The 14,360-nt window shown below is 41.2% G+C and overlaps 2 protein-coding genes across 4 annotated transcripts in view; both read right to left on the minus strand.

Annotated features, from left to right (window-relative positions):
- Nucleotides 1-87: 87 nt before the first annotated feature.
- arl6ip1 (ARL6 interacting reticulophagy regulator 1) lies at nucleotides 88-7,466 on the minus strand. Its single transcript, XM_065278071.2, has 6 exons — nucleotides 7,308-7,466; nucleotides 6,407-6,540; nucleotides 5,858-5,977; nucleotides 4,736-4,853; nucleotides 4,386-4,470; nucleotides 88-933 (listed from the first exon to the last, which is right to left on the minus strand). The coding sequence occupies exons 1-6, from the start codon at nucleotides 7,341-7,343 to the stop codon at nucleotides 815-817; spliced, it is 612 nt and encodes a 203-aa protein (XP_065134143.1). The 5' UTR covers nucleotides 7,344-7,466; the 3' UTR covers nucleotides 88-814.
- Nucleotides 7,467-7,830: 364 nt separating this feature from the next.
- Nucleotides 7,831-14,360, minus strand: part of smg1 (SMG1 nonsense mediated mRNA decay associated PI3K related kinase) — a 62,919-nt gene continuing 56,389 nt past the window's right edge. For all 3 annotated transcript variants that reach the window (XM_065278039.2, XM_065278047.2, XM_065278031.2), the window contains exons 50-62: nucleotides 12,545-12,779; nucleotides 12,233-12,459; nucleotides 11,996-12,152; nucleotides 11,731-11,920; nucleotides 11,132-11,604; nucleotides 10,901-11,038; nucleotides 10,495-10,827; nucleotides 10,124-10,351; nucleotides 9,824-10,035; nucleotides 9,613-9,713; nucleotides 9,361-9,537; nucleotides 9,137-9,243; nucleotides 7,831-9,056 (exon numbers count right to left, since the gene is read on the minus strand). In XM_065278039.2, the coding sequence (XP_065134111.1) occupies nucleotides 8,979-9,056; nucleotides 9,137-9,243; nucleotides 9,361-9,537; nucleotides 9,613-9,713; nucleotides 9,824-10,035; nucleotides 10,124-10,351; nucleotides 10,495-10,827; nucleotides 10,901-11,038; nucleotides 11,132-11,604; nucleotides 11,731-11,920; nucleotides 11,996-12,152; nucleotides 12,233-12,459; nucleotides 12,545-12,779 (2,656 nt within the window). In that variant the 3' untranslated portion in view covers nucleotides 7,831-8,978. The remainder of the gene's footprint in view (nucleotides 9,057-9,136; nucleotides 9,244-9,360; nucleotides 9,538-9,612; nucleotides 9,714-9,823; nucleotides 10,036-10,123; nucleotides 10,352-10,494; nucleotides 10,828-10,900; nucleotides 11,039-11,131; nucleotides 11,605-11,730; nucleotides 11,921-11,995; nucleotides 12,153-12,232; nucleotides 12,460-12,544; nucleotides 12,780-14,360) is intronic.

The following is a 14,360-nucleotide window of genomic DNA, read 5'->3' on the forward strand; positions in this document are numbered from 1 at the left end:
CACTTGAGTTTAATGGGCAGCTAATAAAGCATTTACAAAATGAAATACCTTTCACACTTTACTCTGCTGATAAGAACTCAGAGCTGATAGTTTCAAATCATAGTTTATTATTATGCTGAACACAAAAAATGACAAATAAACGAACACAGAAAGTAGACAAACTTAAGACAAGCCAGTAGAAACACACACACACAAAAAAAAAAAAAAAACGGGGAGAGAAAATGAACATAATATGTACAGCCCAGCAATAGGTGTTGAATTGGGAGCATTATGTTTATATTTCCCAACACAAACAAGCCTCTCGCTCCAGTTACTTCTGTTTCCAGTGCAATTTTCAGAACAGTGCATCCAATCAGGCAAAGGCTACATTTCACAACTTCTGATTGTGTCCTGCGTGTCTAACTGGTTACATAATTCAGTAGTTGCCCACTGGCTTACAAAACGGAATAAACGCATTAAAGCAGTCTTTACATTTCACCACATTTACTATGACATGCAAATATATGAATGTGAGAGCTTAAATTGAATGCATCAGTTTTGAGAACAAAAAGACTTACGCCAACCATAGTGATAAAAATACTTGAGCCAAATCAAAAGAGTAAAGTATGTGAAATTCAAGTGATATCTGCATACATTAAGCAGGATACTATGTGTTAATTGTAACAATTTTTAGCAATCCGTTTCTGCAAAAACGTTTAAGTTCTGTGGTCTATGATTTGACAATAAGGAAGGAAGCATAATGCTTTCATCCAACTTTCACGTTTCATTTTTCACTTAATCAATTTCCCCTCAAAGCATTTCCTCAATCAATCTTCTACTCATTCTTCTTTTCCTTCTGTTTGAGCAGTTTGTTGATCTCTCTCTTTGCCATGCCAGCATATTTAGAGATGATGCCGTGTTGGTTGAGACCAGGCAAAAGCAGAAGGAAGATCACTGTGAAATATACGAGAGAAAATAAGCAGCCCATCACTAATTCAAAGCCCTGTATAAAAGGATAATACTGCCAGGATAGTTCCCCCTAAAATGAAAATTCACTCACCCTAAAGCTGTTCCAAACCTAAAACACAGCAGATCCGAAGCACCACTTCCATAGTTTTATGTATGGAAGTCAATGGTGCCCCAGATCTGCTTTGTTACAAACAGCAGAACAAAACATTTATACAAGTTTGGAACAACTTGAGTCGGAGTAAATTTTGACAAAATATAAATGTTTGTGTGAACAAGCCCTTTAAAAGTCAAGACTGTCAAATGCACACCCACAACTAACTTCTAACAGTTAGTTTTAGAGACCATGTTTCCCTCAATAACAACAAACACATTTTACAAAACTTGTGTACATAGAGTGCACGAGGTAGCATATTTTGGCATTGGAACTGTGCCTTTCATCACTCAAAAACAGTGGCCTCTGTGGTAGATCTCAAATTCAAAGGTAGACCATTTATTTATGCTGCCCCTAAGACACATTGTTTTTACCCAGCCGGTGAAGTTCCAGCTAAAGTTGCGTAATCTAATTTTGAGATTGAGAGCGTTAAAGTTGTGCCCACAAATGACAAAAATATGTAATTTGTGATTGTTGCAATAAATGACATTATAAACCAAGCATTCAATATATAATTGACCTTCACCAAGCCCCGCCCTCCTTAGTTATTGTTGCTATGCCTGTCAAGCTTTCGCGCCTGGCTATTAGTCTAAAGCAGTGGTTTTCAAACTGGGGTCCAGGGCCCCCAGGGGGGCCGCGAGATGGTGCCAGGGGGGCCCCAGTTTTAAGACATTTTTATAAAATACATTAATTTATCATGAATTCTGTGAAGTTAAACCTTAAAAAATAAGGCAGCAAACTGTTTTTTTGTCATAAATTTTCTTTGGGGGGGCCGCGAAGGAATGCACCGTACACAAAGGGGGCCGCACGCTGAAAACGTTTGAGAACCACTGGTCTAAAGTCTATAACAGTGTGTTTGCACTGGTGTCAGACATTCCCAAGGAGATCATTAGTAACCGATTTGAAAATAATGTAATCAATATTGAAGCTAAAGCCTATAGATCCCAGTGCAAGCAGCAGCTGCATCATATGCCGACCATTTCAATGGGAAACAGACAAATTGAGGAACAGCTTTGTTCATGCACAGCAGTTGCTCAAACAGCTTATCCACAAGTCTTAAACACAAGACATTAGTCTGACCACTTTGAAATTATAACATTCTTCCGCTTACTAACTAACTAACCCCGGGAGGGCCGCAATCAGATTGGGGAACTCAAGGGTATGCTGTCCATTAACAAAATGCTAAAATATTTTAAAGTAAGAGTCAGCCAACGTCTTGCCTTTAATCAAATATGCATTATGAACAAGGAAGTTACCGTCATTATTTCCAAGCAATGATGTACTGAGTTAGCTAGCTAGCTAACATTAAAGGAATAGTCTACTCATTTTCAATATTAAAATATGTTATTACCTTAACTAAGAACTGTTGAATCATCGCTCTATCATCTCTGTGTGTGCACGTAATCGCTGGAGCGCGCTGCGACGCTACGATAGCATTTAGCTTAGCCCCATTCATTCAATGCTGCCATTTAGAGATAAAGTTAGAAGTGACCAAACACATCAACGTTTTTCCTATTTAAGACGAGTAGTTATACGAGCAAGTTTGGTGGTACAAAATAAAACGTAGCGCTTTTCTAAGCGGATTTAAAAGAGGAACTATATTTTATGGCGTAATAGCACTTTTGGGAGTACTTCGACTCGCCTGAAAAGTCCACTCCCCTTCTCACTCTCATAATGGGAGAGGAAGGGTGTTACTGCGCCAAGTCGAAGTACTCCCAAAAGTGCTATTACGCCATAAAATATAGTTACTCTTTTAAATCCGCTTAGAAAAGCGCTATGTTTTATTTTGTACCACCAAACTTGCTCGTATAACTACTCGTCTTAAATAGGAAAAACGTTGATGTGTTTGGTCACTTCTAACTTTATCTCTAAATGGTACCATTGAATGAATGGGGCTAAGCTAAATGCTATCGTAGCGTCGCAGCGCGCTCCAGCGCTTACGTGCACACACACAGATGATAGAGGGATGATTCAACAGTTCTTAGTTAAGGTAATAACATATTTTAATATTGAAAATGAGTAGACTATTCCTTTAACGTAGTTGTTTTTGTTAATCTTGTCAACATTTAGTTGTTAATGAAGCCTTGCACACTGCTTGATCCAAGTCTGCCATTTCTCCACTTGGGTTTTAGGTTTTTGGGAAGGGGAAAAATGTCCCCACCCCATCCAAACTTTTAGGATAAGGTTATCAGATTTACACAATCCATACGCACAACGCTTCTAGCTTGCTCAAAAGCTGACTTTTTGACTGACTTCGCGCACCTAGTTAAGGTTTTCTAAACCAAGATTGGCCTGTTGTGGTTATTTTCGGGCGTGGCTTAGTGAAGGGTCAATGCTTAATTAAAAAAAAAATAGTTTATGATTGTATTGACACTATGCTCTTTTTTTAAAACTTGACTTTGATTGTGTCTTTGTTCACAGAAACGCATGATGATTCTTACAGCATTCATTTCAGGAACCTCTTTTCTATCATTAGAAAGTGAAAACCATAAAAAAAATCTGGCCAGTGCTTGGTAAGGCATAAATAATGCGTCTTTAGCTGGATTCTTTTCTTAATGCACATTTTTTTGTGTGTCATCTCACAAATTTCAGGAACAGCTTATCCGTTTTGGTATCCTAACTTCTGACAAGTTAACTACTCCATGCTAAAAACACTTTAAAGCTGCTTAGTAAAAAAAAAGGTTTTTGATGCTGGTGGGTCAGAATATGACATGCAGCACCAGAAGCACGTTTTCACTGTGCAACCCGGTACAATGATTTAGCGCATTTTACTGCTTTTTGGACAAGCAGATCATATAAATAAACCCTTTTTTACAAGACTTTTAGAATGTTCTTATAAATGTATCAACAAGAGAATCTCAACTTTTAAGTGGTATATGACACATTATGGTTTAATTGTGTTGCAGCCTTAAACATAAGCTTGTTTTCTCAAAAACATACTTTTCTGATACCGAAATTCATCAAATCTTTGACATGGCCTTACTCAGTCATTATTAAAGATATCAAGGTCATATTTCCCTCAATGTTTTTTAATTTATACAGAATGATTTTACCTAAAAAAATTACAGAAAAATTACTTTAGCCAGGTTTTCACAGGCGGAGGTCACAAATTCTGCCAAATGCACATGTCTTGGGCACAAAAAGCAATCCCAGATTGCTTCATGACAAGCTTAGTGAAAAGTAATTCCAAGATGGTGGACGAGGCATAAGATTTAATTCTTAATGTACTACTAACTTTTACATATTAACTAAAATACATTGTGTGATGCTGTAACAGTGTACGTACCAATCAGATAGGTAAGAAAGAGGTTATGGACCTGTTGCCCAATCCAGGCCACAGTCAGAAGACTGCTGATCACAGAGAGGAAATACTGCAGAAAAGTGAAAAAAAAATGTGTTACATACACAAGGAGTGTTACACACACTGCAGAAGTTTCAACCATGGAACGGAAACATTGGGTTTTGACTCATGTTTGTTTGTTCTAACAGTGATAAAGCTGACTGAGTAGTGTGAATGGCAGCCTACACTGAGTGTTAAATCAGCTTATGAGTCACTAGCGTATTGTTCAGACATTAAACAATGACGCTGCTGTTCTACAACTGATCAAAAGAAGAAAAAAAATGGGGGCCGTGTACCATTTTTGGCTTTTCTTCCTTCAGGGAAAACAGACGTTTCCACCAGCCGAGCACACGCCGCTGGGTCTTCACAAGGTTCCCACAGATCTCATGGAAACGCTGCTGCTGTTCTGTGGTCCTGTACAGATGACAATATAACACTCTTTAGCAAGCCTGTACTTATACGAAGTATGCAAGGGGTAGTATGCACACATTATCAGGAAGTGAACAGATCCAGAATGCCAAAGATAACTGGCTGAATTTACATTATCCTTTAATGTGTCATCTGCTCTTTTTAGGTCACCTAATATGCAAATATTGAATGCACCATGCAAACACCTAATAATATACAGAATAGCCAAAACAAAAATCTGTATTTTATTCTGCAAGTCCACGGTTTTATAAGCTGCATCAGTTTGTGCTTATGCACTACATTTTATTTCTGGACATAAACATGACCATATTCAAGGTTAAGGCTAAGAGCCACCGGACGCTGCCAGACTCTAAAATAAAACAGCTCTGATCTAGACCCGTTCTGTAGAAAGGGGGGTGTTGCCGCATCTCTGCAGAGCGCCCAGGCCGGATCAGCGCAGTGGATGTGTGATGACGAGTTAAATTATCACTGTGTATGACACTGGATATCCAGCAACAACTGCACGCTGCCACTCACTCAAGTCTCCCAAACTAGAGCAACTCAAGTCACCAGGGGAGACTGAGGGACTAAATCAAAACCAGAAAGGGAAAGAGTGTACATGCTGTACAGATGTATATTCTTAGAGGATCTGAATCGCAAATGAGAATAAGATCAGAAGACCTTCAACTTTGGCAGTAAATCATAACAGGTGATACACAAGGAATAATTGGCAATGGGCCGTTGAATTATAAGAAAATAATGCACACCCAGGGTGGTAATGCAGCACGACGCGAAGCGGAATTCAAAGGACCGGATCAGTTATTTCACGGTTACCATATACATTGTTCTGGTGCATATTTTTCAGACATTGGACTAGGTTAGGGGTGCGTTTTACCAGATCAAAGCATTCAATAGCCCCATAAACTATTATACAGACGCAACCATGATGAAAAGACACATTCATTGTTTCCTCGCATCCAAAGGCCCAAAAGCAATGTTCTGTCACTCACCATTTGTTGGAACCAAAGACACGGGGAGCAAGTGTGGGCACCAGGTAATCAGCCAGGCACAAAATCATTACAGTGCAGGACAGACCAGTAAGCACAGAGGGATCCAAGTAGTAGATCAGCCTACCAATAAAAAAACAGGACATAGAAACCATCAACAAATAATGTCACAACGGAAAACAGTGTATGGTGCAGTGGGTAAACCATTGTGTTAGGACAGCAAAGGTCATGGGTTTGATGCATGGGAACATGTATACTGATAAAGAAATGTAAAGACTTTGGATAAATGTGCGAGCCAGATGCAGAAATGTACAAGAAAGTGTCTACACCAGATCTGAAATATAACTCGAAACTAATTCGATGGTCAACTGTGTTAGTAAACATTGTGTTTGTTAAATTAATTTACATAGCAAAGGCCCAGAAGAACATGTTAAATAAATATTTAAAAATCTTTTTAATCTTAAAGTTTGGATTCTGTGAGTGACTTAATCTTGTACTTTAGTTAATCGGATGAAGTCTTAGAAAGCAGAACTTAAGCTGCTGAATACTCACGTGAAGAGGACTGTGGTGGCCCCCACTAATGCTCCTGGGTACCATAGCTTCTCCCAGCGCAGGCAACGATCTCCAGCCAGAATGACCTCTCCCCATCCCTGCAGTTGCTCTTCCAGTTGACTCGTCTCTTGAGCCTACGAGATTGTTTAGTCAATAGCACAGTATGAACAATGACTTCTTATGACATGGTATTATTATAGTGATTGTTATGGGAGTGTCAGGAGGAAGTCCTGGAATGGGCACATCCAGCTAGAATGTAAAGAATGTTAAATCAATGCTGACAGGAACTGGCAATCTGTGAGGAAGAATAATGTATCCAAAGACCTTCTTCTAGTCAGACATTCAGATGTTTTTTTTTACTTAGTTACAGTAATGTGTAACGTAAACTTTACATTTTAAAATGCGTTAAAGCTCAACGTGCGCTAGTAGCGCTACACCCATATCCCATAAAGAAAACCGCACAAAGGCAGGCGTGAAAATATTGCTTAGAGTGACCGTTTAACATTCGATACTTTAGGCCTAACATGCTATATACTCATATAAATATCATAAATAAATCCGGAACTGCGTCCGAAACGCCGTTTAGTAGTAAGACACTAACGTTACATCATGAGGACAATGCGTAACATTAGCACTGTCAGTATGCTAACGTCACACAGCTCATACTTACGGTCTATTGCTGCATTTACACGTTTAACATTTAATGATAAACCACAAAGCAAACGTTACGTTTCCATTTCGTGACGTTTTTCAATGTAACGTTAGTCCAGCTAATAATGGCAGTAGAGATCTGTGTAGCATAGTGCTAAGGAAAACGAGCCCGTTTCATGTACACGCCTCGACTCGTAGAAAATATATATTTCGATTCCAAGCGAAGTCCTAGGAAACAACGTTAACTTACCAACAGATTTGCACTTTTGTTGTCGCCTTCAGCCATGGTCTTTAAAAATTTAGTTTGCGGAGAGCACGATTATGTGAACGCGGCTCTCCTCGGCTGCAGCAGTAGTCGTCTGTCAACTGAACTGAACTGACCGTTATTTTCAGGATGTTTTTATCTGAAACTCACAACGCAATGATTCACGGGAAATGTAGTTCAAGTTTAAAACAAAATGGAGAAACTTTCATTATGAAGATGAAATATTGTATTAGTGCTCATACGAAGTATAAACATTTGAATTTTGAGGACAACTACTAAAGCGTATTTACTAACAGGAAAAAATAGGCTTAACCTTTGGTTAACCTTGAACAAGCACACATTTTAGGGAGTGCTTTAACCCTGCATGTAAACTGCAACTTATCAACAGAAATGATTCCTGGTTTATGTCTTAAAATTTTTTAATGCAAGTCAGGCAATGAATGAATGAATGAATGAATGAATGAATGAGTGAACAAACATAAAACAAATGCTCTTGTCAAGACCAAAGGGTATTTGATTATAGTTTTATTTGATCAACCAAGTGGAATAAAACCATTAAGAGACAACAATTTTAACCATCACCACAACACAATCCAATACTTATTCTCCCACTAAAAATGTAAAACTAAGTCAAGATCAGTAAAACGCAAGCTTTAATGGTGACGTGTATCAAATGATACACTTCCACAGGCAAGTCAAAAAAAGGAGCAATCTAGACTAAATCCATAGTAAAGAAGGAAAGGGAGAAAGAATCCACAATACATAAACAAGATTAGAGATGCATACTAAGAAAAAAACATTTAGAAACTGACTTGCACATCTTGTCGTATTGAGCCCGGGTCTCAATTCTCAATCAAGGATCAAATCAAACTGAGAATTTACCAACTTGAAGCACGTTACGTGCGCCAAACATTCAAAAACACACAACGGTGAATGTTCCCAAAGCCACTTTTAACGTTTTGCCATCCAATTGTTAAATCTGTGCAGTACATTAGTGAAGTTGTAAAATAAGTTTTCACTGTAGTCCTATATATACTTGAGGGGAGAAGGTCTTTTTGTGATCAAGAACTCTAAGGTCTGCCAAAGGCCTTCTGACTTTGAATGGAGTCCCTTGAGTCTTCTGGTTTCACAGCCCTCCAGCAGAAGACGGCACAGCCGCAACTTGTGCCCAACTCGGAGGCATCCAAAAACAGAGGCCAGAGGATCCCTCAATGACTGGATCGCCCTTCTTTCCAGTTGCTCACAAATATAGTTAAGAAACTTCCTAAGTAATGTAGACCTCTGCTCTAAGAGTGGATAATCTGTCCCCTGCAAATCAATTTATTTATTTTGATAGTTGACAGACATTTATTGTTGTTGTTGTTGATACAGGGGTTGGTTGGGGGGTAGTTCAAGCGGTGTGCCTCACCCCCCCCACCCCGCTTCCCCATCACGGTGAGCTCCCCACACATCTCGGGAAGACAGAAGCAGACCCATTCTTTGTGTTAGCTGGATCGCCGGGTGCAGCTGTGCTACGGGGATCCGATGTGGGCCTGAGGGAGGGTCTCTACGACCCCCCCTTTCCCGCATGGTGCTCTGTGGCTCCATTGCCCCAGACCCAATGGATTTTGGTGATTTCTACCCTCGCTGGACCAAAGTGATCTACAAGGATCCCGTTCACACCCATGCCGTCCATCCCTCATATAACTGTGCCAGGTTGTCCACGTTTGTAGCCTCCTTGATGACATAATCCACCTAAAGGAAGTGAGGCATTAAGCATGAGAAACGCATATACACGAGCATATAAGAAAAATCTAGACTTTCTGATAAAGTACCTGCTCGGTGACGCTCATTCTCCTGTTAGGGTCCACATCTCTCCCTTCCAGTTTGGCCTTCACCCTCTTCCACACACTTACCGCGTAAGAGTTCCTCTCTTGCACAGCTGAAGTGAAATTAAAGATCTTAGTTGTTTATTTAATGATACACATGCCATCATTTCCCCTAATGATTTCATATGGACTGGTTATAAGACATATTGATATATGACATGTGGACTAACCTCTACCAGTTTTAGGATCGCGCACGGCTCTCTTGGGGCTCGGGTTCAGTCCTTTACTGTTGATCATCAGAGTGCTGGGGGGAGTGTCCACTGGGGTCCCAAAGTTTCGAGGAAGAGCTTTACGTGCGTTCTGAGACATGCTATCAGGCTGGGTCTTTACTCCACTGCAGCGCACTGCTGTAAGCAACAGACACACACAGTTCAATTAAACTGAACACATTTAAACAGTGGTAAAAACGAAGCAACACCTACCAGCAGCAAAGCTGGTTTGGACTGTGGAAGTGGGACTTGCACAGTCGCTTCCTCTCTCTGTGACCAGGGGAGAGGCGAAGCTCACCAAGCCATTGTAGATGCTATGGAAAAGATACGAGATTTAAAACTATTTAGGCTATTCAACCGACATATGAGGTTTGTTCGAAGCCAAGCACAACACTTAGAAATTTATGAAAGCTGTGGTGCTCACTTCTGGCTCTGAACTTTGAGCTCCTTCAGAGTAGCAGGGATCTCCTGCGGCAGCTCAACCTGTTCTTGGCTGCGTGGTTGACCTGTGGCTTGCACCACCGTGAACAACACAATCTGCACGTTATCCTGCCAAGCCTTGTATTCGGACAGGAACTGACGCACACTGCCCTCATAAGTCACTTCCTCTCCCTCGGCAAGGGCGTTTTCCTCATCCTGCCATTAACAAAAGCAGGTAAAATTATACCCGAACACGGAGATTGATTAACACTTTTTAATCACGTGCCAGTTAAATATTAAATACCTTTGCCATTGCACGCAGCAGGTGCTTAACATCAGCAAGCTGGCGGTTATGACTGGACAGGATGCCTTTAATGGAGTCCACCAGCAGCTGTAAGGTCTCCGTCACATTCTCCAGCTGTTGCTCTCTTTCCTCCTGCATTGCTCTCTGACTGGACATCTCCTGGGTGAGGTGACTCTGTGCATACACCAGCCATTCAGGCCCACCAATAGACAGATCCATCGCAGGACTCTGCAAACATGCAATCCAGTGTGTCAATGTAGTTTGTGAAGCAAAGGGGTAGGTTAATAATTTAGGTAAACACATGCTGTGCAGACAGACGACCAATGTCTCTGTCAGTTATTTTCAGAGGTCAAACTATGAACAACTCTAACCAGTCTATGCAGCAGCTGAAGCTCCAGAGAGGAAACGGAAGTGCTGAATTGGGCCGCGTAAGAACACGTGGCCTGGCATCGCTTCACGAGTTCAAAAAGCGCACCATCCATGTTCAAAGCATCTGATGTACGTGTACGCAGACCTTCAAAGTTAAGGATGGTGCTGCAGAGAAACGTGACCTGGTTGGCACGCTGACTTTCTTTCATCACCAGGGCGCGGCGCTCTGCTATGGTGGCCTCGAAGTCCTGCAGCACTGGGGCAAGTGCCGGGTTTGCGCCACCAGCCCATTTCAGCCTCTGCTCTATGCTGCCCTCTAGAGATGCCAACTTGTCCTGCAATACCAATTCCACAGTTAGGAGTACAAATCAATGACATAAGTTTTCCAAAACAAGGAAGCTCTCTAACCTGGACACTAGCAATGGAAGCATCATCTTGACTGAGTTTGTAAAGCTTTTTCTTCATGTTACCGAGGATGATGGAGCGAGGTGGAGGGCTGACTGTCATAGGCGGAGTTCTAGCACCAAGAATGTCTTCATGCTGCCACTGTTGATTATAGAAACAACAGATTCAATAAGGGTTGTGGGCTGATCATTGCTAGCAAAACCTCCAAACTAGTTCTGTTTAATTGATTCTTACCTGGAACATAGCAATGTGCAGTTGGGTTCTCTGCAGGCTGACCTTACAGGCTTCAATGCTGACCTCAAGACGCCGTACCAGGTCCAGTTTTTTCCAAGCTGTGTCATAGGAGCTGGCCAGTACTGTAGCTCTGTTGAGTAGAAGCTGAGATAACCGTCCAGCCTGCACGCCCTGTTCTACAGCTTTCTTGCAAAGGTCATCCAGAGAGACTTTTCCCTCGGCACCAAAGTCCTTGGCCTCTACCTGGGCAATAAGATCCATGCCAAGAGCACTGAGTGCACTGCAGATGGCCAGGCCCAGAGCCTGAGTAGGAAGCCCCATCAGCATCTGCCTCACAAAGTCTGCGGTAAAGGCTTTAATGGGTCTTGTCATCTGGTCCTCACTGACCACAGTAGAACCACGGTACAGAGGTTTCACTATGGACACTGGGCCATTAGACGGTGGAGGCTCATCAGTGGGGGTAGGGCAGGTTCCTGTAAGAAGAAATGAGAGGGTCAAAGTCCAATAAGGAGGCTTGTATTAACCCAAACAAACTATAGGAATGTAAATCAACTTAAATTCATAGAAGGGGGAAAATAAATCCATTATTAAAGATTTACCAGAAAGCGTCTGTGCAAATGAGCCGCAAAGACGGAAGAAGTCTCTAATCGTCTGGAGTCTCTTTAGGAAGAAAATTTCCTCCAAGACCTGCCTGGTCTGCACATTATCAAAGAAATGGACTTGTGTAGCTCTGGCCTCCCGGATCACATCCACCTTTCTCCAGGCAGCAGGTACATCCATAGAGTTCAGCTGAATGACAAAAATTACAATGGTATCACAAAGTCCAGTATTCTGAAAAACAACGTAGACAGCAACAGTTTTTACCTTGTCTATCAGAAGTCCAAAAGCAGTCTCCAACTGGGCAAACATCCCATCAAAAGCCACCAACAACATTTGCCCAGCACTCATCTTGGGTGTTTCCTGAACAGAGCTCTCCATGCTGCGGGGCTGAATCAGCTCCGAATACTGGGCCCGTAAAACCCTGACATAACACACAAACACAGGTAAGACCACAGAACTGTAACAAATACCTCCTGTACTCGCTTTAACGCTGATTTATACCTGGTGACATCCAGATAGTGGTCATCCGGGTCCTCTTCTAGACCCATTGCGCTATTGCGTAGGTGAGTCTGCAGAATTTCCCCCAGCCCCTGCAGCGAAACCCCATCTGCACACTGATCAATAAGTGCATCCAGATCTGCTAGCATGGTCTCTAACGTGCTCTCTCCCTTCAGCATGCAACGCAGCGCCTCCGGGAAGATGATCTGACGGAAGTTTGTGTTGAGCTCCTGCAAATGCAAAATTAACAAAAAAATGTTGAATTATAGTCTAGGCAGTCAAACTTGTCACAATGAACGGAGAAAATATTCATACCTGAAGGCAGGTATAGACGCCGTTGGATAGGTAGACAGCTTGTAAGGTCTCTGCAGGACTGAGGATGTCCAGGTCATGTGACAGGAGTTGGCACTGCTGCAGAAGCTGCACGAGACATGTGATGTTCCCGCTCATGCTGCAGAGCTCCTCGAGGAACCAGGCGCCATCACGAGATGTCAACTCTACGAGCTGCTCTCCTGCACTTGCTGCAGCTCCCTCCATGACCAAATTACGCCTAATAAATAACAGACATAATCTTTAATATATGAAAATAATAAAGATGCTAGGCTGTGATGAGACGAAGACTCACATTTTTATGTGGCTGTAAAGGCACACTTCACTTTTTTGAAAATATGCTTTTTGTCCAGCTCCCCAAGAGTTAAACATTTGATTTTTACAGTTTTTAAATCCATTCAGCTGATCTCCGGGTGTGGCGGTACCACTTTTAGCATAGCTTAGCATAATCACAGGGAAAACACAGGGAAACGCGTCTAAATGGGAAAAAGCCATTGTGCGATAGACTGTACTAAAAGAATTAACAAGAATTCAGAGCTATTCTTTAAAGTCTGCCAAAAAACACAGAAAGGAGAAGTAAATAGATTGTTCATGCCAACGTCCACAGACCACAGGTGGGTTGACAAGTTGCTGGGTCAACAAGTCACTAACAAGCAGAGGTTTTACTTTCTACCTAAAAGTATTTTTTCAAGTATTTGTATTTTATCAGTGTTTTTCTTTGGAGAACATACATTCCAAAGCACATTATCATATTTTTTACTCTATACATTTCATAAATACAAGTTTTTGTTTTAGGTTTAATATTTAAGTACATTAACATACTTTTACTCAAGTAAAAGTACACAATTTTAACGTAATAAGGTATTTAATACATTTTAATATGCAATATTAAATAATACACAGTATGAATTTATGCTTTAGAATGTAGTGACGTAAAAACTTCCCCAATACAAACACCCCAATAAAGCACACGTGCTTGGAAAATGTAACTAAAGTAACCAAGTATTGTCCACCTCTGCGAGTTCCGGGGTGGTCATGTGGAAAAGTGACGTCAACGCATACCCTCTATAACCTACGGCGTAGAGCGTAGGAACTATTCTCTCATTCCGGCATAATAATCAAGGAGTTTGCTGCTGTAACATGGCTACAGGAGACGCAGTGATATTACGCACTGCCCAAAAATAATCCCCTGCTATTGAAAGTTACCAATGGGACTTTTTTAGGCGCTGCGTAATATCATTGCGCCTCCTGCAGCCATGTTTGGCAGCAAAGTCCTTGAGCATTACGCCATAATGAGGGTATAGTTCCTAGACATATCTGCCTAGAAAATCGCAACTTTTAATTTTCTGTCGATCTTAACTCTTTTCAAGATTGAGATATCTCGTCAATCTGCAATACCGCTATTATCCACCAGGTGGCGCTCTTCCGCAACTTATAAAACCGGAAGTATTGCCCCAGGGCAAACAGCTGTATGTCCGTGTATGTTTTAAAGATCGCTCTGCATCTGATCTCTATCAAAAGTCCTTAACAAAAATGGAATTATCTCAGCTTTTTGCTCAAAATTTGGTGTTTTTGATGAAACCTACACATATTTGAGAGGTGATAAAAACAGAACACATGAAGGTAGGATAAAACGGATTTTTTTGTTTGAAAGCAGAGGGTTTGTTCTTTTATTTTGTATATTATATGTTTATATATTTAAAAAGGAGCATTTTCTGGAGGACATTAAACTTTTGTGAAAATCATGAAAAATGCTGGCGGTGAAAGAGTTAATACATGATAATACGTGTAAACTGACTGA

The sequence above is a fragment of the Paramisgurnus dabryanus genome, chromosome 3 (genome assembly GCF_030506205.2).
Source record: "Paramisgurnus dabryanus chromosome 3, PD_genome_1.1, whole genome shotgun sequence".
NCBI classification, from domain to species: domain Eukaryota; kingdom Metazoa; phylum Chordata; class Actinopteri; order Cypriniformes; family Cobitidae; genus Paramisgurnus; species Paramisgurnus dabryanus.

What these genes read in the sequence shown, in the direction of transcription:
- arl6ip1 (XM_065278071.2), bottom strand. Translation starts at nt 7,343, where the DNA reads ATGGCTGAAGGCGACAACAAAAGTGCAAATCTGTTG. An exon ending in AGGAAGAAAAGCCAAAAATG is followed by an intron (nt 4,471 to 4,735) that starts GTACACGGCCCC and finishes ACTTTTCTGCAG; the next exon opens with TATTTCCTCTCTGTGATCAG. An exon ending in CTTTCTTACCTATCTGATTG is followed by an intron (nt 934 to 4,385) that starts GTACGTACACTG and finishes TATATTTCACAG; the next exon opens with TGATCTTCCTTCTGCTTTTG.